The sequence below is a fragment of the Hemiscyllium ocellatum genome, chromosome 4 (assembly GCF_020745735.1).
Source record: "Hemiscyllium ocellatum isolate sHemOce1 chromosome 4, sHemOce1.pat.X.cur, whole genome shotgun sequence".
NCBI lineage: Eukaryota > Metazoa > Chordata > Chondrichthyes > Orectolobiformes > Hemiscylliidae > Hemiscyllium > Hemiscyllium ocellatum.
This window is the reverse complement of record NC_083404.1, coordinates 32,226,403-32,251,008: the sequence shown is the minus strand read 5'-3', so window position 1 is coordinate 32,251,008 and position 24,606 is coordinate 32,226,403. Positions and strand designations below refer to the sequence as shown.

Here is a 24,606-nt window from a genome sequence, read left to right as displayed (position 1 = left end):
TAGGATGTCTGAGTTTCGATGCCAAAGCAAATTTTCTTTGCCTAGTTCAAGGATGGCACATGAATTGGAGGAGGACAAAGCATCATTGAAGGTTTCCCTCATGGCAAACAACATGCATGGGAAACCTTCATTCAGAATAAAGACTTGGAGGAAGCTTCAGTGTGAACGGACATAATTGTTGGAGAGCACCCATTGGGAAGAGCAAGCATGAAAAAGAAACTGGAGAAAGGAATACTTCGACCTCCATGCCAAGGACTGGTTTAAAGACCCTGGGTGATGCCTACTCTGCCACCACCATTTTGAATATGCATTAATGATCTAGGACTTTGCAGTTGTGCAGGAATGTACTGAGGAGAGCCACCTTACAGAGAGCTGCTTGATCCTGCAAGTCTGTTTGCTGTTTCTGAATGTCTGTTTTGTTTGTCGACCATTGTTGGCGAGTGCCTTTCCAATGTATAAGCCCTGTTTTGAAACATGTCAGCGGAGATACAAGATAGCGGCGGAATTTGCTGATTACTTCCATGGTACGTTGTGGAGTCTGATTACAGGTAGACACTGTCCCATATTTAGAGTTTTCTTGATGCTGATAGCAGTGAAGAACATGACACGAGCCTGGGACAGTTGGGCTTTGAGCCGGTCATTTGTCTGGGCATCTCTTGCAACATCAGTGTATAGAGTTTCTCTGATCAGAATGTGCTGCCCTTTTTGTCTAGATATATTAAGCTGTTTCCCACTTGATCATGATGGAGGTATGCTTCTTATATTGAAGTTAGTACGACAGAGAAAAATACCAGACTAATGATTAGGAGGCAACCTTATCTCACCTCTTTCCATATCTTCATATTGTTCAATGTGGAGTCTTTGAAATGTTACCATTGGAAAGACCATACGAGACTATGAAGCTTGGGAAGACACAAGTTTCTCTAAAGGCATGGTCTCATGGTACTTTTGTAACATCAACATTAAAAAAAAGAGTGTTTTTTTTGCTGCTCTCTGCACTTTCAAAGTTGTCATAAGGAGAAGGTTCTATCTGTTATGGATCAGATTGCTCTGAAGTCATTATTATGCCTCAAGGACTATTCCCTTGTTAGTTGAAGGAGTGATGACATGGATTTAATTAGTCTTAAAGAGATAAGCATGGAAATTGACCTTTGATCCAACTTGTCCACGTCGACCAGTTATCTGAAACCAATCTAGTCTCCACTTGCCAGCTCTTGGTCCATGTCCCTCCAAACCCTTATAATTCATATACCCTTCCAGATGCATTTTACATGTTGTAATTGTACCGGCCTCCTCCACTTCCTCTAGCAGCTCATTCCATACACTCACCACCCTCTACGTGAAAACGTTGACCCTTGGGCCCTCTTAAATGTGGAGCAAAAGAGCAAATATGAAGCCAAATTGCAGAGAAGTGCAGAAAGTGAAGTGTAAATGGAAAAAAAAATTGTCCGATTAATATGTTTAGAATGTGAACAGTATTTAAAAAGTATTTAAGTCTGTTTTTAGGTTTTCCACCTATGGATTAAACAAGAGAGGGATTAGGTTTTGGAGAGTCGTAGTCATCTAGCATGGAAACAGACCCAATGATCCAACTCATCCATGCTGACCACGTTTCCCAAACTAAACTAGTTCCACTTGCCTGCATTTGACCCATTTCCCTCAAACTTTTCTATTCATGTACCTATCTTGCAAATAATGTTGGACAAGATCTTTGTGCTTCTGTAGAAAAGTTTTAAGTGCTAATGATGATCATTCAGTTAAATTTGATGTAGTGTGGTGAGAAACTGAGATCAGGAGAGAGAAATGTTTCATAAGTGAAAGGCTCATTTTACACTTTTTATTTAACAAAAGTGGACTGGAAATAAATACTTGAAGGCAAATTAATATGTTTGCATTGCAGACATTAAAGAAAGTGGTAGTGGGAGTTTCGAACAAATTGGTTTCCAGGGAGATTTACAAATATAGAGATCCCTGGATGTTGAGATACACAAGGTAAGGTAGGCAAAAAAAAAGGTTAACTATGTGTGATTCTTAGAAATAATAACACAACGACCTTAAATGTGCATAAGAAATGTAAGGTTAAAATTAGAAAGGAAATTAAGAAAGCAGAAAAGATTGAAAGCAATGACAGGTAAATTTTAAGGAAATCCAGAAGTGGTCTGTAAATAAGTTAATTAAGAGTCGGGCCAATTTTAAATCAACAAGGCCACTTGAATGTGGAGGTGGAAATTGTGGACATGGTTCTTATGTTATGTTTGCTTTTGTAAAACATTGTGACAGTACAGCCATTTTAGTTTGGAGAAGGGTGAAATATTCTATAGGATTAATCCAGGGAGGTAATACTATAGGAATTGCTATCTTCGAAAACTGATACATTTAATCCACAGCCGGCAATTTATCTCAAGCTTTTTAGAGGAGTAGCAATTTCGATCATCGTGTGCCAGTGTTTGCTGGCTGCAGAGACTGGAGGAGTGCTAACACTATATAGTATTTCAAAAATGGAGAAAGAAATAATCCAAGGCACTGCAACCCAATTTAATCTGTCTGGCCCAATCATGTCTTTAGGGAAAAAAAATCTATCAATCCTTACCAGATCTAGCCTACAATAGACTCCAGACTGACTTGATTAACTTTTAACTGCCCTCTGGGCAACTAAAATTGGGTAGTAAATGCTAATCGAGCCAGTGATGTCTATGTCCCATGAACAAACAAAGAAAAACCAGCCTAACCCCTCTGGTGAGCAAGTAACTGAAAATAAACTGATAGTTTATAATGTCTATCATTTAGAAAAGCTTGTACGAATCAATGATAATTGTCATTTGTGCATGAGAGAATCTCATATTAGAAGCGAATGTACCTTTTTATGAAGCTTTGGTATGAGGTCATTCTAGATTGTTTAAAGTGCTAGTTTCAGCATGCAGATTTTCTAAGATTTAGGCACTGGCTGGCACTTATATTGATATTTTGCACATTGTATGTCTGTCTGAAATATCCAAATTTCCTGTCCATGTTGCAGGATAGTCATTTAACATGTACATTCATCTGGTGTGCACCTGACTGACAGGAAATCTGTGGGGCTAATAAATATAATGCATCCCAATTCTCAGTTATGTCCAAGTACCTCTTTAGCATTGGTTGTTGTTTGTTACCTTTGTGGAATAGTGAAGTGAGTGATTCTTTTAATTTGCATTTTTTTTTATTTTGACTTTGAAAGCTTAAGAACACTTTTTGCTTCCATTTGAGAAATTTATAAATTTCTGTTCTCCTTCAAATACCATGTTGTACTGAAAGGTTAATCTCCTCCAATTGCGTGTTGAGAGGAAGCAAAGAACAACCTGCCTTATGGGTTGTATTCTTTTGTATCCTTCACATGATGCATCAACTCAGCTGTTCTGTGATTTTGCAGCTGATATGAATAAGACCACAAGACCATAACACATTGGAGTGGAAGTAAGGCCATTCGGCCTATTGAGTCCACTACGTCATTTAATCATGGCTGATGGGCATTGGGCATTTCAACTCCACTTACCCACACTCTCTCCCTGTAGCCCAAATATGTCCTTCCTGAGGTGTGGGGCCCAAAATTGGACGCAGTATTCCAAATAGGGCCTAACTACAGCTTGATAAAGTCTCAGAAGCACATCGCTGCTTTCATATTCCAACCTGTTGAGATAAATGACAGCATTACATTCGCTTTCTTAATCACTGACTCAACCTGCGTGTTTAACCTTTTATAGAATTCTGGACTAGCACTCTCAGACCCCTATTCAGAATAATTGATATACAATAGTTTCTTTCTTAGATAAGCTTCAAGGTGAACATTTTTTAAGAACAGAGGATAATTTGAGCAGTTTGTTGTACAAAAATAAAATTTGTCCTTTTTGGGATTTTGGTGACAACCCTTACCAAGACAGCTTGAAGTCTAGTGACTTGGGTAAACATGCCTTCAGTTTTGTGGTTTAAAAGGGAGACTTGAACATTGAAATTAAATTATAATTACTTTATTGTAAAGAAACACTTGAACTATATGCCAGTAATTTAATATTTATTTTCTTGGTAAATTTCAATATTTTGAAACCGTATAATCCGTGATCCCTGAGAATGAGTTTGGTCACTGTATAGTTATCCCTTAGTTGAGATACGTTGAGAAATTGAAGCAGACAGCATGGAATTGGAAAACAACAGAGTGCTTCTGATATCAAAATAACTGTTGCTTTGTAGTAAAGAACTTCAATGTTGCTGAAAAAGAAAGACATGGCAAAGTTTTTCATTGCCCTAATCAGAACTATAAGATTGTTAAATTTCAAGCTATCACAGCAATCTATCCTTCAAGAAAAACTGACTGACTGACTGACTGACGTAATGCCATGGAGGAAACAACAGAAGGTTTGACATCTGGCAGTGTGAGAATCAACAAGGAAAGGGTTCTGAGAAAACTACTAGAATGAAAGACAAAGAAATCCCCTGATGGCATGTATCCAAGTGAGTTAACAGAAGTGGTAGCAGTGGTAGTGGATGTGCAGATATAATTTTAGACTCTGGACAGGTCCCATTAAATTGAAAATAACAGATATATCTCGTGTGTTCAAGAAAAGAAAGAAAATCAGGATGCTTCTGTCAAGATAGTCTAACACCTGCTCAAGAGAACCAACTATTAGGGAGGTTATAACAGGCCTCTTTAGAAAATCATAAGAAATCAGCGTTGTGGTTTTCTGTAAGGCAAGATAATACTTGACTAATTATTACAGTTCTTTTTGAGGAATTAAAAAGCAATGTGAATAATATTCAGATCTTCAATTATTCCTGTCAAAGCACGTAACTTCACATTTTCTCACATGGTATTCTAATCTGCCAAGTATTTCCCCACTTGTCATGATGTTATAGCCAAAATGGAGACACAGCGACAAGGAGTTCAAAGCTGAGAACTAAGTATTTGAGGATATATGACATTTCAAGAAGATAGGCAAGGAGGAAAGGGTGGTGGGGTAGCATCATTGGTATCAGATGGAATAAGTACGATAGCAAGAAATAAACTTCAACGACAAGACGTAGAATCTATATGCGTGAAGGTAAGAAACTTAAAAAGGAAAGACAACCACTGGCATGAATAGTCAATAGGCCCTTAACAACGGCTTTATGGTGAAACAGAGAATAAATCGGGAGATAATGAGGGCATGTGACAAAGGAAGTACATTAATTGCGTGTGAATTTAATCTTGTACATTTGTATAGTCAAATTGCAGAGGAAGCCATGAGGAAGTATTAATAGAATGTAATCAGGACAGTTTCCGAGAGTAATGTGGCAGATCCAACTAGGATTCAGGATATCTTGGACCTGCTGATGTGTAATGAGGAGGCAGATTTAATAAATTATGTTAAAGATCCCCTCAGAAATGGTGACCATAACATGGTAGAATTCAGTACTCCGTTTGAGGGGGAGGCAATTGGATCAGAAACAACAGTGCTAAGTTTAAAAAAGGGTAGTTACAAAAGAAGAATGAGGGCAAAGCTGGTTGTGTGGACTGGGAAAGGAATTTAATAGCAAAGACAATTGAAGGACAATGGCCGGTAAGAAAGCGTTCATGGCTCATGGTAAAGATGTAATACAGTGAGGAAGAAGGATTCTAGGAAGGGAAGAAGGCAACCATGATTAATCAGGGAAGTGAAGGGTGGTATCAAATTGAAAGAAAAACACACAATCTTTTGCAAAGATCAATGGTGAGCAAGAGGATTGGGCAAGTTATATGAAGAGAGAAGCTGAATAGAATATAGGCCCCTTGGCGAATGAAAATGGGCAAGTATTAATAGGCAATCAGGAAATGGCAGAGGAGTTGAAAAAATACTTTGCATCAGTCTTCACATTAAAAGAGATTAATAGCATTTCAAAATTTTATAAATATTCAAGGGGTATAATGGGGAAAAATTATTGTAGTCTCATGTACTTAAGTACAAAGAAAAGCTTTGTTTTGCGAACAGTACAGGCAGATCATAGCAAACCAGGACATGCAGATCATAGGGTCCTTACACAAAGCAAGGCACACAAGGTTACAGCTGCACAAAGCAAGGTAAACACGAGCAAGATCAACATTATTTGATGTTAGAGAGGTCCTCTTAGCAGTCTTATAATATCAGGGATGAAGCTGTTCTTGAACCTCTCGGTGCATGTGTTCAAGCTTCTGTATCTTCTCCCTGATGGAGGTTGTAGGAGAGCATTGCTGGGGTCAGAGGGATTTTTGATGTTGGCAGAGTTTTTGCTGCAACAAGAAATGTAAATGGAGTCCATGACTGGGAAGTTGGCTTTTGTTATGGTCTGGGCTGTGCACACACCTTCCTGTAGTTTCTTCCGGTCCTGAGTAGAGCAGTTGCTGTACCAGGCCATCACGCGCCGGATAGAGTGTTTTCTGTGGTACATCTGTATAAGTTGGTGGCAGTCCTGATGGACATGCCAAATTTCCTGAGCCAATGAGGAAGAAAAGACATTTGTTGTGCTTTAGTGACCCTCTCATTTACTTGAGAGCTCCAGGACAGATTGCCGATTATCATTATTTGTGGGTGGCACAGTGGTTAGCACTGCTGCCTCACAGCGCCTGAGACCTGGGTTCAATTCCCGACTCAGTTGACTGACTGTGTGGAGTTTGCACGTTCTCCCTGTGTCTGCGTGGATTTCCTCCCACAGTCCAAAGATGTGCGGGTCAGGTGAATTGGCCATGCTAAATTGCCCGTAGTGTTAGGTAAGGGGTAAATGTAGGGGTATGGGTGGGTTGCGCTTCGGCGGGTCGGTGTGGACTTGTTGGGCCAAAGGGCCTGTTTCCACACTAAGTAATCTAATCTAATCTAATCTAATCTAATCACTCCTTGGAACTTGATGCTGTTGAGCCTCTCCGTCTTGGCTTCTCCTCCTTTCTTCCTGAAGTCAATGAGCAGTTCTTTTGTTCTACCAATGTTGAGAGAAAGATTATCATTGCACATGACACTAAGCATTCTATCTCCTTCCTGTATTCTAACTCCTCATTGTTTGATATCTGGCCTACCATGGTAGTGTCGTCAGCAAATTTGTGAATGTCTTTCATAAGGAATTTGACTACTTAGTCATGGATATACTGCTAGTGTAGTTGGGGGCTGAGAACACCTTGCACGGCATCACTGTTGAGGATTATCGTGGAGACGCTGTTGTCTATCTTCACTGAATGCGGTCTATCTATCAGGAAGCCGAAGATGCAGTTGTAGACGGTAGAGCAGAGACCTAGGTTTGAGGTAAGCCTGGTAGGGATTGTGGTGTTGAAGGTGGAAATGTAGTCCAGGAGTAGGAGCCTTATGTAGGTGTCCTTGTTATCTAGATGTTCCAGGGATGAGTGTAGGGCTAGGGAAATGGCATCTGTTGTGGATCGATTTCATCAGTAGGCAAATTGCAGGGGATTGAGGTAGGCTGGTAGGCTAGAGTTGCTGTGGGCCATGACCGCCTCTCAAAGCACTTCATGATCATGGAGATCAGAGCCACTGGGCAGTAGTCATTGGGTGACATTGCTTGTCCCTCAGAATAAGTATGAGAAAAAGTGGTAGGGAGACTAATGCAATGAAGGACTGATTAAGTTCCCTGGACCTAATGGGATGCATATAGGACATTAAAGGAAGTCGTAATGGAAATAGTGAATGCATTGGTAGTAATCTTCTCTGAATCCCTAGATTCTGGAAAGGTCTCAGAGGATTGGAAAACTACCAATGTAACAGATTTATGTAAAAAGGGGAAGATAGGTAACATTTTAATGTCTGTTAAATACTAGAGTCCATTATAATGGATGTAATAACAGAGCATTTAAATAGGCCAGTTAACTTAACATCTGTTGTTAAGAAGATATTAGAATGTATTGTTAAGGATATAATGATAAAGTATTTAGAAATATGTAACATTATTAATAAGAGTCTGCTTGGAATCATGAAAGGGAGATCATATATGATAAATTTATTCAAATTCTTTGAGGAGATCACCAGCAGGATAGACAAGGGGAAGCAGTGGGTGTAATAATTTGGAATTTCAGGAGGTATTAATAAGTTCCACATATTAAGCTACTTAATGTTGGAAATATCATGAATAGAGGATTGGTTAACTGATATAATACAGAGTTGGGATAAAGGAGCATTTTCACAATAGCATCATGTAACTAGTTAAAAATCACACAACACCAGGTTATAGTCCAACAGGTTTAATTGGAAGCACACTAGCTTTCGGAATGACACTCCAAATCATTAACATGTAACTAGCAGTGTGTCTTAGGGATCAATGCAGGGACCACAATTATTTACAATATACGTTAGTGATTTGGGTAAAGAAAATGAATGGACTGTAGGCAAGTTTCTGGACAAGACAAAAAATGACAGGAAAGCAAGTGATGAGGGTGACTCCTTCTGCAGAAGGATATGGGCAGGTTAAGTAAGAGGGCAAAAACTTGGCAGACGAAATGTGAGGTTATGCACTTTTTGGCAGTAAGAGTAGAAGAACTAAATATTATTTAAATGGAGACCCACTGCAGAAAATTACAAAACAAAGGGATTTGTGAGTCCTCATTCATAAATCACAAAACACTAGCATCCAAGTTTACCAGTTTATAGGGAAGACAAATAGTATTAACCTTTATTTCAAAGGGAGTGGAATTGATTAGTAGGAAGATTTTGCTAAAACTATACAAGGTATGAGTCGGACCACTGTGAACAATTTTGGGACCCTACTCTAAGGAAAGATACACTGACATTAGAGGCAGTCCAGAGAATGTTCACTAGGATGATACTATGTATGGAGGGACTGTCTTAGGAGAGGTAATAGAATGATACCAAACTTGGAACATAGAAGAGCGAGATGACTTTTTGAAATGTACAAGATTCTTAGGAGAATTGATATCGTAAAAATGCTCTTTACTGCAGAGGGCTGTTGGCACTGGGTCATTAAGAATATTAAAGGCGGAGATAGAACTAGTGTTAATCAGTAAGGGAATCATGGATTATGGTTAGAGAAGTAGATGAAGTAACTGTATTAAGGCCAGCATCCCATCAAGAAGTCACCCTTTATTTACATATGAGTGGGATCATGTTAAAAAAACATCCAAAATTGGTGTGTGGCAAAAATAGCCTTTTATTACACAGCAACCACAAGTAGCACAAGTTTGTGGCAGCAATAGAATCCTGAAATACAGTTATTACAATAGCCTATTAAACACTGTTTGTACATATGTCCATTACTTTTGGTGTTACATTGTTTTATCTATTGTACACGAATGTTTGAGGGGCTTTGTCCTGGGAGACAGGAGATGGGTTAATATGTGCGAAATGCAGACTTCTACACCTGATGAGATGGAGTGTCTGTCTGGTCTGCTTGCGTAATTAAGAGGTCATTGATTCCCTACAGGTGGAAACAGGCCCTTTGACCCAACAAGTCCACTCCTCCTTCTCCCCCCCCCCCCCCCCCCCCCCCCCAAAAAAAGAATATAACACCCAATCCCGTTCCCCTACCCTACCTAACCTACACATCCCTAAATACTCTGGGTAATTTAGCATGGTAAAAACAAGGACTGCAGATGGCTGAAAATCGGAGTCTAGATTAGTGGTGCTGGAAAAGCACAGCAGGTCAGGCAGCATACGAGGAGCAAGAAAATCGACGTTTTGCACAAAGCCCTTCATCAGGAATGGAGGCAGGGTGCCTCTGGGGTGGAGAGAGAAATTAGAGGAGGGTGGGGAGAAAGTAGCATTGAGTACAATGGGTGAATGGGGGTAGGGGTGGAGGGGAGTGGTTAGATGAAAAGGAAGATGGGCAGATAGGACAGGTCATGAAGCTGGTGCTGAGCTGGGATGAGGTGGAGGAAGGGGAAATGAGGAAACTAGTGAAATCCACATTAATGCCATGAGTTGAAGTGTTCCGAGGCAGAAGAGGAGGCGTTCTTCCTCCTGGCGTCGGGTGGTGAAGGAGGCCCAGGACCTGCATTTCCTCGGCAGAGTGGGAGGGGGAATTGAAATGTTGGGTCACAGGGCGATGGGATTGATCGGTGCGGGTGTCCTGGAGATGTTCCCTTAAGTGCTCTGCTAGGAGGCGTCCAGTCTCCCCAATGTAGAGGAGACTGCATTGGGAGTAACGGATACAATAAATGATTTTGGTGGATGTGCAGGTAAAACTTTGGATGTGGAAGGCTCCTTTGGGGCCTTGGATGGAAGTGAGGGAGGAGGTGTGGGCCCAGGTTTTGTAATTCCTGCGGTGGAAGGGGAGGGTGCCAGGAAAGGATGGTGGGTTGTTAAGGTGGGGGGGGGGGGGAAGGGGCATGGACCTGACCAGGTAGTCATGGAGGGAACGGTCTTTGCGGAAATGAGTGCGGAGGGAAATATATCCCTGGTGGTGGGGTCTGTTTGGAGGTGTTGGAAATGTCTTCAGATGATGTGGTTTGTGTGAAGGGTGGAAGGTGAGCACCAGGAGGGTTCTGTCCTTGTTACGGTTGGAGGGGTGGGGTTTGAGGGCGGAGGGGCAGGATGTGGACGAGATGAGTTGGAGAGCATCTTCAACCACGTGGGAAGGAAAGTTGCTGTCTCTAAAGAAGGAGGCCATCTGGTGTGTTCTGTGGTGGAACTGGTCCTCCTGGGAGTAGATACGGCAGAGGAGGAGGAATTAGGAATACGGAATGGCATTTTTGCAAGAGGTTAGGCTGGGAAGAGATGTAATCCTGATAGCTGTGGGAGTCGGTGGGTTTGTTTAAAAAAAATGACGGTGTCAAGTTGGTCGTCATTAATCATTAATCAGCTGGGACTCCCTGATTAGTCCAGGTTAACAACCTCAATTACGGATCTCATGGTCAATAAGATCCATTTGGTTCTAATCGCTACAGTGGAGTTGAGTTATCAGATCAGCCTCACTCTAATTGAGTGGCAGAGTAAACTCAATGGGATGAATGGCTGATTTCTCTTCTAACTGAAGAGCTGGACCTGTGCCAGAGGGAGGAGTGTGGTGTTGGTCTGTTTGTTCTATGATCAGTCAATAAGCACTCGCAATTAGTCTGGTTCTTACGACTTCATTCTTCTTTTCTTCAAACAGCCAGGCGCAGATCGTCCAGAAGCACAGAGGTTAAACACTTCCGTGTTCCTCAGAGGAGCTGCGCACATGGCTTAAAACAAAGACATTTTTATACATTCTTAAAGAAAGGTACAGGCTATGGAAGCATAGTATATTCAGTTACTAGTCAATATATGATATTGCTTTATTTGGCAGTTGCTTGGTCCAGTGATATTTCCTGGGAACCAACTTTGTTTTCCAACACTCAAACCACTCTTGTCTCACTAACTGAGCCATTGCACCTGCATTTGAAGGTCAGTTAGGATGACCAATGATGCCTTATCTAGTCTAGTTATTACTGTGCTGTAAAGGGAGCATTGCCTGTGAATCTCAATTGAAGCAGACAGTGGTTAGCCAATAATGCAGCTATAGCAGAATTAAAAGCAGTTTGATTCAGCTTTTAGCAGAATTGTCAATTTGCAGCCTAGAAGCCATTTTGTCATTTTATTTGCATTGAGAAGCCATTTTTATTGCTGTTGATGTCTGCTTTGTTCCACAAATCTGGACAATACAACAGTAGTAGCTTTACTATCAGACAGCCGGCGAGAGATTCATAGTGTCTCTAAAGTAGCTGTGTGTCTACTTGTAGTGACTGTTCTTCACAAATCTTTGCCTTACACACAGACAGTATATTTTATAGGAATTGTACAAGTGTATATCAGTCACATGGACGATTGTCATTATGTAGTTTAAAGTAGGTAATTATGAATTTACAAAGCTTGATGAATGTCAATGTTCTGTGATAACATGTGAATGGATTACAGAAACTGATTATCGTATTGTTTATGATTGTGTTGATGAGAAGAGATTAAGGCAGATGGGTTCCCCTTCAGTAAATACCTATTCAAATACCTATACTAATATGGAGGGGAAGTGATACAATGGGAACGGGAGGCATTTTATACTGAGATGTTCTGTCTGGATTGTAAGAGTACAGGCCTTCAGTTGATACTGCAGTAAGTCCTTTGACAGGGGGATGTTTAACCCTTGAGTCCCCAGTGTGTCCTGAAAGAGGAGCAAAGCATGGAACTGACCCCTCTATGGCATTTTAACTTCCTCATTGCCACCTAAGTTATTAAGAACATCTGTTGAGTGGTTGTTCCTGACAACAACTAGTTACCTCTGCCTGTATTCACGTTTCAGATCCTCATAGCATCTTATAACTTTATGGTCACTTAGCCTGTGTATATCCCTCTCTATGCTCACTGTCTTACCCTCGCTTCTTATGTTATGTCATTTTCCAAACCTAGTGATAGGACATTCACTTCTGTCATCCAAGTCATTACCTATTTAACATACCATTATCGCCTCACCACTAATTCCTTCACATTCCACTATTTACAGCTTCCCATTCAGAAAACGTTCCCTTTACTCAGCTGTTTTCCTTAGTTATCTGATCCTCTATCCAATCTAAATCCAATACCATAACCTCTTACTAAGTAGACTTATGTGAGGTCCCTTATCAAATGCTTCTTGGAAATCCAAATATGTCTCTCAACTCCTTCCGTATCTTGCTTGTTAACTCTTCAAAAGACTGTAATAACATTGTCAGACAGGGCCTCTAAACCTGTTAAAAGTGACCTTTTTAACCTTTAAGTCAGATGCATTTTTTTGATTGGAATGGGCATGAGGTTAAGTGATGGTATTAATTTGATTTAACTTCTGAAATACAGGTGCTGAAACAGTTTATTGCTGTGTGTGTAAATTGTTAACTTCTTGTATGTAGGTTTACATTTGCCATTGATGGTCTGAATTTGGCAGTTTTAATGTTTTAGAGTTGCTGTTTCCAATCTCTATCCTTCAACATAAAATATGCCCTATTTAATTTTGAGATTGTTGTTGGAATACTGGTTTACAACACTTGGTGGTAATCTTTGCATTTATATGGTTTTGTTAACCCTTTTCCTGTTTCTGATTAATTTCCTTTGTGATTTAAGAATCTAAATGTACAGTCATTCCTCCGTATCTGCAAAGGTTCTGTTCCCGAGAATACTCCATGAATGATGAAATTTGCAAGTGTAGAACTAGTTTAAAAGAGTTTAAAAATTGCAGATGTGCATGTTTTGCCCAGGGGTGTTGATTTTTGTTAGTTATTTTTTGATGCAGAGAGGCACGTTCATGATTTGTGATTTCATGGATGCATAGGATTTACTCTGCATTTTTAATTGGATAGATATGGGCTTCCTGACATTCTTGTGCCAATTCATTTTGTTTTTGCTTTTCCCACTACCTCTGTTTAAAAATGAAGCTGGGTGTAATGGTAAATTATTCTAAATCAGAAGCAAATATAAAATTTAAAAGTAAGAAAACTCTTGGTCAATTAATTACAAGGCTGTTTGTTCACGTTTCAAGATTTTTTTTCCTAACTTGCAAGAGTGAAGAAGGCTGTAACATGTACTCCAAAGAATCATTTGGAAGACTGTTCCAGTATTTCTTTTCCAGTTAGAGGTTTGCAGTATACTTATGTCATCATATTCACTTCTCCAGATGAGGTACTAATTGCATTTCATTGAAGATTTTCAAAGGAAACTATTGATTATTATTGTCTTTTTATTTAAAACTACATACCTTTTTTGTTTTATTGTTTTCTCTTAAATATTAAAGTTGTTGTGTGCACGTACTAATGTGACTTAATTTATACTTTTAGATTGCAAACACTGTTTGGGAAGTTTGATGAAGTGCAGAAATCTGGGAACATGGTTTTGTGTTTCAGTCATGGTAAGTATATAGAATATGTTGTGCTAATTGTTAGTTTTGGATTTGTGTAAAATAATGATTGAATGAGCATTTGAAAAAAGTGGTAATTTCTAAGCAGCATCATTGATCTTAGATTGCCACTGAACTCACCTGATACATTTATACATATTGTTCTGCACTCATCAAGCCTGGCTTTCCCAGAAATGTACAGTGTGTATTCATTAGGGAACTGGTAGGGTAAGTGAGGTGAGTAGGTTGAGGTTTAAAGGAACTGGATATTATTTAATTCATTCACAAGATGAGGTTAGGCATATGGGTTTGGAGTCATATGTAGGTCAGACCAGGCAAGGATGACAGATTTCCTTTAAAGGACATAAGTGAACCAGATGGGTTTTTCCTGACAATTGACAATGAATTTGTGGTCATCATTAGAATCTTAATTCTAGATTTTTTGTTTTGAAGGAATGTTTCACCATCTGCTGTGGCAGGATTTGAACCCAGGTCTCCATGACATTGTTTGGGTCTCTGGTTTAACAGTCCAGTGATAATACCACTAGGACATCACCTCCCTCTAAATTAGAGGCTCACTTTGGGTAGGCTTGGCTGTTGATGGGGAGGCTTGTGGATGAATCAGTTGAGGCAGGTTAGGTTTAGTTATCTTAGAGTTAGATAGGAATTTAATCTCTCAACATTTCCTGGGTGAATATCGTTCAGTGTTGGAGATATTATCAGAGGATCCTGGAGGGTAGTGGAATTACCATTGAAATTTGAAGCTTTTGAATTTGAAATGTCAAGACTTCTCACAACAATCTAGAGATGAGAAAATTTGGTTTGTTGTGTAGCGTTTTCATGCCAGTTGTGTAAAATTCTGTTCCTCAGTCTCTGAACTGAAATTGCATCATATTTGTTCTTGTCTAAATATAAAAGCTTAGATTGAGTTTCTGGATGTAAGTTTGCTTGCTGAACTGGTTTTCAGATGTTTCGTCACCATATTAGGTAACAAAATCAGTGAGCCTCTCGTGAAGCACTGGTGTTATTTATTTGTTGAGGCTTTCTTGTGTTGATGTCATTTCCTGTTCTTTTTCTCAGGGGTTGGTAAATGAGGTCCAAGTCAACGTGCTTGTTGGTAAAAGTGTGTTTGGAATGCCATGCTTCTAGGAATTCTCGTGCGTGTCTCTGTTTGGCTTGTCCTAGGTTGGATGTGTTGTCCCACTTGAAGTAGTGTCCTTCCTCATCTGTATGTAAGGATACCAGTGATAGTGGATCATGTATTTTTTGGTTCTGTCGTCCTTCGTGGCCAAAAATTCACAAGAGGAGGAACTTCAAACCAGCGATTGGGGAAAACAACACATTCGGACCAGATACTGAACTATAGAAGCAAGCATCCCAAAACCCACAAACAAAGCTGCATTAGAACATTGTTTCAACGAGGCACTACACACTGCAGCACAGAGGAACTACGAACAGCAGAAGAAAATCAGCTATACGGTGTAATCAAAAAGAACAGGTAGCCAATGAAAACACCGCTCTGATTTCTGAACAACAAACCCAAACAAGCAGACAAAAACCATCCAGAAACCTTAACCACTCCCCTATATCAAAGACATCTTAGAAATGACTGCCGGACTACTCAGACTTCTTGGCATCATGGTAGCCCATAAATCCACCAGTGCACTGAAACAGCAGCTAATGAACTTGAAAGACCCTAGACAGCCAATAAGCAAAATGAATGTAATTTACAAAATGCGTTACAAGAACTGTAACAAACCCTACATTGAACAAACAGGCAGAAAACTAGTCACCAGGAAACCTGAACAATAACTAGCCACAAAAAGACATGACCCACTATCACTCGTATCCTTACAGATGAGGAAGGACACCACTTTATCTGGGACAATACGTCCATCCTGGGACATGCCAAACAGACATGGACAAGAATTCCTGCGAGTATGGCATTCCAACTGGAATTCCATCAAAAAACACATTGAATTGGACCCCATTTGCCACCCTCTAAAGGAAAAAGGACAGGAAATGATATAATCATGCGAAATATAACCAACCCAAGAAAACCTAAACACATAAACAGGAAGTGGGTCATCACACCAGTGCTTCACCGGAAGCTCATTGATCTTACCGAGTATGGTGACGAAATATCTGAAAACTAACCTTCCAGGTCAATGATCAAACTTCCATAAAAGCACAGCATTGCATTTTTATACATATTTAAATTTCTGCGGACTTTCCCATAGGAATATCTTAATCAAACCTTTTATTGCATTGGAATTGTCTATTTTTTAATGAAACTTGATGCATTGCATGGAATATATCAATATAAGTAGGCTAATTTAGAAGTGACTAGTATTTTGATATCCATCCTACCAGTGTTTTTTTTTAACTTTTTGGAGTATCTTATTTTGAAACATTTGGATCATAGAGCCGTACAGCATGGAAACAGACCCTTCAGTCCAACTCATCCTTGCCAACCAGATATTCTAAATTAAACTAGTCCCATTTGCCAGTATTTGGCTCATATCCCCCTCAACTCTTCATATTCATGGACCTATCCAGGTGCCTTTTAAATGTTGTAATTGTAACAGCCTTACACCACATCCTCTGGCAGCTCATTCCATACACAACATCCTTTGCGTGAAAAAGTTGCTCCAGGTCACTTATAAATCTCTTCCTTCTCACCTTAAACCTATGCGCTCTAGTTTTGGACTTGCCCATATCTGGTAAAGACCTTGTCTGTTCACCCTATCCATTTCCCCTCATGATTTTATAAACCTCTATAAGGTCACCCCTGAGCCTTTGACGCTCCAGGGAAAATAGCACCAGCCTACTCAGCCTCTCCCTATGGCTCAAATCGTCAAGCCTGGCAACATCTTGGTAAATCTTCTCTGAACCCCCTCCAGTTTCACAACATCCTTCCCATAAGAGGAAGACCTTATGGGAATAGCATGCAATATTCCAAAAGTGGCCTAACCAATGTCCTGTACAGCTGCAAAACAACCTCCCAACTCCTATACTCAATGCACTGACCAGTAAAGGCAAGCATACCAAACACTTCCTTCACCATCTTGTTAACTTGGGACTCTATATTCAAGGAACTATGAACTTCACTCCAAGGTCAACAGCACTCCCCAGGACCTTACCATTAAGTGTATAAGTCCTACCCTGATTTGACTTTATAAAGTGCAGTACCTCACATTTATCTAAACTAAACTAAACTCCATTTGACACTCCTTGGCCCATTGGCCCACCTTATCAAGATCCTGTTGTATTCTGTGGAAACCCATTCGCTGTCCAAATGTTGTTGTCATTTGCAAACTTACTATTTCATAGTACTTCACACAATTGATTACTTTTAAAGTGTAATGATTGTTATAGAGCCCAGTGTATATAAAAGAGAGGTATTGCAAATTTAGTGACCATTCAACTTAATTTGTCCATGTTTCCTGAAAAAAATTGTTTCATTGTATTTTGTTAGACAAAATGACAAGTGTGAATCTCGATCTCTGTCATTTTGTGTGCAGCAATGATAATTGTCTTGTATATTGAGAATATTCTTAGGATTGTTTGTTTAATTAGTATGGCCACACTTGCATACCATCCTTGTGGGTATAGATTGAATTTCAGTTTGGTCCCCTTGGGGAACAGGATATACAGGGGAACCTCCAATTACCTAAATGTGAAGGGCGGGCACTATTTCGTTCTGATAAACCATTATTCGGTTAATCGATTTTAAATGCAATTCCTCTGGGGCTTGGAGTTTTTGCTCCCTGTTCAGGAGACTGCAGCAGCATACTGCACGCGAGACCCCCCCCCCCCGCCACACCGTGCAACACCACCCAACCATGCCCACCCTATGCAACACCACCCCCTCCCCCACCCTGTGCAATACCTCCCTGCTCCAAAACCACTTCCACCTTCTCTCCCCCCCCCCCCCCCCCCCCCGCCGCACCACCACCCCTAACAGCTTCCCACACCCTCAACACCCCTCCCTGCCCTCAACCCTGTGCAACAACACCTCCCGTTCCCAACCCCACCCCTGCACCCAACCCTGTGCAACACCTACCCCCTCCCCTAACCCTATACAACACCTTTCCCCAGTCCCGTGCAACACCTCCCGCTCCCCCCCACCCTCAACACCTCCCCACGCCCAACCCCATGCAAACCTCCTTTTGCCAACACCTCCCCTGCCCCCAACCCCAAGCAACACCACCCCTGTCCCTACCCTTTGCAACATGTCCTACCGCCCCCAAACCCTGTCCGACACTGCCACCCACCCCCTCTCCGGGGCAGCTGGACTGTACACCAACAACATGACTGCTGCTGCTGTAGTTGCCTTTGTGGGGTAGGTCACCAAATAGCGCGCACACAGCCACAGCCACACATGCAACTTTTTACTGCAAGATTTTGACAGGTTCCACTTTTGCCCTGTACAACAATGTTGGAGAGATTGTGGGGAAGTGGGGTTTAGGGTACATCCCTGTGTAGAACTCCAGGGAAAGTGTGGGGAAGGAGAGAGGGCAAGCAGTCAGTCACTTGGAGATGGTGTCTATTTAATCACTGTAAACAAAAGGTGCGATCACTGTTGGAAATATGTCTTTAATGTAATATTTCCATCGGGACCTCAAGATCTCCTTTGGATAATCGATATTTGGATAATAGAGGTTCCTCTGTAGTTTGTCTGATATGTGTAATTGACCCTAGGTGTTGCATTGTCATTTTCCTCCTCAATTGGCTTCCTTTCCAACTCAGATTTTGAGAAGGTTGATCAGTTCAATCCATGATCTAGTAATTAATTCAATTAGATCAGCAATAATTGATGAACTGTGACAGGATAGATAATAACTATTTCAGAGTATATCAACAGATAATGTTATGAATATGTCAAAGGACAGAAGTCAAAGTTCTGTATTTGAATGCATGAAAACCTGGGTCAAAACAGTTGAGCTGTTAATATAGATAGAAAAAATATGCATGATCTGATAGCCATTAGAGAGACGTGGCTGCAGGATGACATAGATTGGCCTTGAATCTTGAGGGGTAAAGAACTTATGACAAAACAGCAAGGAATAAGAATTTGTCACAATCCGTTCTGAAGAAGGGTCACTGACCCAAAATGTTAACCTTGCTTTCTGTCTACAGATGCTGCCAGACCTGATGAGTTTCTCCAGCAATTTCTCTTTGTTGTGGAATAAGAGTCGGCCCCTTGGCCTTTTGAACCTGTTTCGCCATTTAATAAGCTCGTGGCTGATCTGATTTTAAACTAAGCTCTACATTCCTGCATACCCACAATAATTTTTCATCCTCTCAGTAATCAAGAATCTATTTAACTCTTTTTTTTAAAAAATGTCTACAGATCCACTGCCTTTTGAGGAATGGAATTCCAAAGACTCAACTTGAAGATAATTTCTGTTCCTTATCTCTGCCTTAAATTATGACCCCTAGTTCTTGATTCTCTCTCAAAAATAAAACATCCTTTCCACACCCACCTGGTTCAGGTCTGTAGAAACTAGGAGCAGGAGTACGCTGTTTGGCCCATTGTGCCTGCATCACCATTCCTGAAGAAGGACTTATGCCCGAAACATCGATTCTCCTGCTCGGATGCTGCCTGGTCTGCTGTGTTTTTCCAGCACCGTATTTTTCAACAACTGCCTGCATCACCATTTAGCATGAACATCCAACTTGGTACCTGTTCCTGCTTTCTTCCTGTACTATTTGATCCTTTTTAGCCTTATACCTAACTCTTCCTTCAAAACATTCAATGTTTTGGCCTTTCTGTCGCAGTATATTTCACAGGCTTATCACTGTCTCCGTGAAGAAATTTCTTGTCTCAATCCTAAATGGCTTACCATTGATTCTCATCCCCAGTTCTAGACTCTCCAGTCATTAGGAACATTGTTCCTGCATTTATTCTGTTTAGTCTTGTTAGAATTTTATACGTTTCTTTAAGATCTGCCCTGCATTTTTAAACTTCTACAACTAGGGGACTTAATCTGAGAATTAAGGTCAGACCATTTAAGGGTGACGTTTGGAAGAACTTCGACACAAACACTTCAGTATGAAGGGGTCAGTTAGCTCAGTTGGTTGCATAGCTGATTTGCAATGCAGTGTGATGCCGATAGCATGGGTTCAATTTCCCACAGTGGTCGGGGTTACCATTCTATTAGCTTTCTGGATTACTTGCTACAACTGCACACTAACCTTCTATAATAATTTCCTGCGATACATAAAATTAGACAGAACAGAAATAGATCCTTTGGTCTAACTTGTCCATGCTAATCAAGTTTCTCAAACTAAACTAGTCCCACTTGCCTACTCTTGGCCATATCCCTCTAAACCTTTCCTATTCATGTAAGTCTTTTAAACATTGTAACTATGCCTACATCTGCCACTTCCTCTGGCAGTTCATTCCACACACTGTGAAAAAGCTGGCCCCTCGGGTCCTCTTAAATCTTTTCCCCTTTCACCTTAAAAATATACGCCAGAGTTTTTACCTCATCCACCCTAAGGACCTTTTGTTCTTCACCTTTTCTCTGCCCCCTGGCAGCTCAGGTTCTGCAGTCTCTCACCAGTAAGATAACTTTCTCCCAAAATGGATAAATTCATACTTTCCCACATTATATTCCATTTGCTAGTTCATTACCCATTCACTTAATCTATCCCCATCCCTTTTTAAACACCTTACATGCTCTTCACAAATCACTTTCCTACCTATTTTTGTGTCATCAGCAGATGTATCTGCGAAACCTTCAGTCGCCTCATTCAAATCATTTATAAAAATTGGAAGAAGTTGAGGCCCCAACACCAACCCCTGTGACACACCATCGGTAACGTCCTGTCAGCCTGAAGAGGACCTGTTCATTGCTACTTTCTGATTCCTGTTAGCCAGCCAATCTTTTCTCCATTCCAACATGTTAACTGAACAGTATGAGCGTTCATTTTCCGTAGTAACCTTTAATGTGACACCTCATAAAATGCCTTCTGTAAATTTAAGTGCAGAGGAACCTCAATTATCCGAAGGACACTGGAGGTAGTATTTCGTTGGGTTAATTAAATACCGGATGACACAGTTTAGCTGAGCATCGGGACCATTCAATTTTGCCGGATGATCTGATAATGGATAATCAAATGCCAGATAATCGAGGTTCCTCTATACAATACATCACTGGTTTCCCTTTATCTAAAGCTCAAATTACTACTTCAAAGAATGTTAACCATCGATGGTATGTCTGTCCCTTAGAATATATCTCATTGTTGGCCTGGTAGTTATTGTTTCCTAGAATATCCCCTTAAATCTTTGCTACTACACCTCCATTGACTTGTCCCTTCACCAAAATTGTCTCTGCAGTTTTGTTGCCTGTGGGTTCACACCCTCATAATTGCCCTTGTTTAAATTAAAAACTCATCTTGGGCTCAGACATCTCTCCCTTAACGTTTAAATAAAATTCTACCACATTATGGTCACTGATTCTCAGAGGTATTTTCAGTGTGAAGTCAGTAATTAATCCTATCTCGTGGATTACAACCAGGTCAAGTTATAGCCCTAAAAACACAATGCTGGAGATCACAGCGAATCAGACAGCATCTATGGAGAGAAAACAAGCTAATGTTCCACATCTAGATGGCACTTCAGCAGATGTTGAGTCATCTAGACTCAACGTTAGCTTGCTTTCTCTACATGGATGTTGCCTGACCTGTGGTGATCTCCAGCATTTTCTGTTTATAATACAGATTTCAACATCTCCTACATCAAGTTGGTACCGTTATTTACTTTTCTAAGAAGTTGTCCCAAAATGACTTGCTCATTTTAACTACTTTCTCCGATCTGATTTTTCCAGTCTACATGTCTGTTAAAATCCACCATGATAATTACTGTATGCTTTTGACAAACTCCCATTATTTCTTGTTGAAGAGCCTGTCCTTCTGTCGTTACTGTTTGGGGGCCTGTACAAACCTCAAGTGACCTCTTGACTTACTATTCCTCATCAATCCCCAATATCCTGGTTTCCTAAATCTTGTTGATCCCTCTCTGTCGTGCAAACATTATCTTCAAATAACAGTCACTCCTCCACCCTTTCCTAGCTTTCTGTCCTTCCTAAATGTCATATACCCTTCAATATTCAGGTCCCAATATAGGACATTCTGCAGTTCTGACTCCAGTAATGCCTACTAGATTATGATCATGCTTATTTATCTTAGTTTATACTTCTAGTTCATCTGTTTTGAATTTTGTTTTGAATGCTAGATGCATTCAAATACAGTGCCTTGAGTTTTATCCTTTTATCAGTTTTGTAATTTATGATCTTGTCTGCTGACTTGGTCTTAGATCAGCATTCTCTGTACCTTCAAGTCTGTGTGTCTGTTATCCTTTCCCACGTTAATTCCTTTCTCTGTAGTCTATTTCCCACTCTTCACTGCAATTTCTCAAATTTTGTCCCTTATCCCCACTATTTAGTTTAAAACCAACTTTAGTTCCCTAGTCATGTGTTTTGCAAGAATGTCAGTACAGTTCAGGTGAAGATTGTCACCGTGGTACAGATCCCATGTTCCCTAGTATTAGTGCCAGTGTCCCAGGAACTGGAACCCACTTCTCCAACACCAGTCTTTCAGCCACACATACCTGTCTAACTTTCTTTACCTTCTACTAATTTGCCTCCGTCAATAATAATGCAGAGATTATTACGTTTGAGATTCTGCTTAATTTGGTGCTTAGCTCCTCACGCTGGCAATGCAGAAATTCTGTCCTCATTCTGCTTTCGTCTGTGGTGCATACATGAACCCTGCCAACTGGCTTCATGCCCTCTAACTATATCTCTTCTCCAACCTGGAGCAGATATCCTGAACCCTGGCACCAGATAGAAAATATGGCTGTTTGGATTCATTCTTTTTACTGTAGAGGACAGTGTCAATCCCCTTGACTGTGCAGTTCCCTAAGACCACTACATTCCTTTTGGCTCTTCCACTTGAATGTTTTCCTGTACCACAGTGCCATTGTCATTTAATCCCTGCCACAGCCCCTGCTCTCATCCAAACAGACTACGAGAACTTCAAACCCCTTTGGACAGAAGCTGAAACTCTTGTACTCTCGTCCCCTGTCCCTTTACCTGTCTCATTTGCAATCACACCTCCTGTTACTGACCATTAGAACGCCCTCTTGTAAGTGGTCTGATTGCATTGTGGTACAAAGAATCCACGTAATTTTATCTCTCCCAAAGCAATGTCTATAGTTTACATTCACCTCTTAAACTCTGATGATTAAGCAGCTTTGGTTCAGTTATTGCAGATGTTTGCCCTGGCTCACAAGGGTATCCTTGAGCTTTCACTACTGCAGCTTTGACACATTACTTACACTGCCATTCTTAATTACTTAAATTTTTAAAATCAATTATTTAATGATATTATTCACTTAATTTCACCACCAATACAACATACTATGTTAGAACGTGAGAATAGAGTTGACTGAGACCAGTTAACAAATAGTCACTCCTGAAGTTGCAAACGTCTGTATTAGGTTTTGATCTGATGTTTGTTTTGAGTTTCCTGCCTGCAAATCCTTCCTTGGCAATAACTGCAAATGAACATTTTGACTTTGTGATGTTATAATTTCTCAACAAAAACTAACTGCAGGACACTCTCTTCTTATACTATTTCACTGCAATTATGACTGCAGGACCCATTTCACGCTGCCTCACTGTGAATCTGACCGCAGGACTGTCTTCTTGGACTGCTTCATTATGATGCTGACTGCAGTACTCTCTTCCCAGACTGCTTCAGTGCAATGCCAACTGCAGGACTTGATGCTCGAAAAAGGTTAGGGATGGCCCTTTTAATTTTTGATTGCATTAGAACAGTACAAAGGGAGTATCAAATTTCAGGGAATTAGAGTATAGAATGTGTTTGGAAGCAGTTCAAAGCAGGTTTACTTGACTAGTACCTTGAATTAATGGTTTGTCTTTTGAGGAATGTTTTGATGGTCCTGGCATATTTTGGCTTGAGTTCAAAGTGCAAGAGATGACTTGGTTGAACTTGTAAGATTCTGTGGTGTTCTAACAAGGAGGATGTAGAAAATATGTTTCTTCTGGTTCCGGTCAAGTTACAGCACTGCCATATACCCAATAACATGGACAATTTCCTAGATATGTTCTGTGCTCAAAAAAGGACACAAACCCAACCAATTACTGCCCTGTCAATCTATTTTTGTGAATATCTATGAAATGATGGAGGGGTCATCAACAGTGCTGTCAATTGATACTTGACCAGGTCAGTTTGGTTCCCACAAGGGCCACCCAGCTGCTAACTTCATTACAGTTTTGTTCCAAAAGTAGATAGAAGAGCTGAACTCCAGAGACAAAAGGAAAGTGACTGCCTTTGATATTGAAGGCACAAGTTGATTTTGGTGTCAGAGAACCTTAGTCAAAGAGGAGTCAATGGGAATCTCTGCTGTTGTAGTCATGCCCTGAAGGAGGGAAGATAATTGTAGTTGTTTCAGATTAATCATCTCAGAAGTGGGGATGTTCTCTGCACAATATTCAGCAGCATTTACAACTCCTCATACTGAAGCATATGCAGCAAGACCTGGAAAACATTTAGATTGGAGTTGACAAGTGGCAAACAACGTTCATGCCACACAAATACCATGCAATCGTAAAGAATATAGGAGTTGACCATTATTTTAATGAAGAATGAATGACTGAGAAAATGACAGCACAGAGGGATTTGGAAGTCCTTGTCCACTAATCACAAAGCATCCAAATCCAGCATGAGTCAGACCACATCTCTAAAGTACTGTGAATTATTTTAGTCCCCTTATCGAAGGAA

At 40.5% G+C, this 24,606-nt stretch overlaps 1 protein-coding gene across 8 annotated transcripts in view; it reads left to right on the top strand.

The window, feature by feature from the left end:
- Nucleotides 1–24,606, top strand: part of clasp2 (cytoplasmic linker associated protein 2) — a 332,562-nt gene that overhangs the window by 27,741 nt on the left and 280,215 nt on the right. For all 8 annotated transcript variants that reach the window (XM_060822878.1, XM_060822864.1, XM_060822868.1 and 5 more), the window contains exon 7: nucleotides 13,730–13,800. In XM_060822878.1, the coding sequence (XP_060678861.1) occupies nucleotides 13,730–13,800 (71 nt within the window). The remainder of the gene's footprint in view (nucleotides 1–13,729; nucleotides 13,801–24,606) is intronic.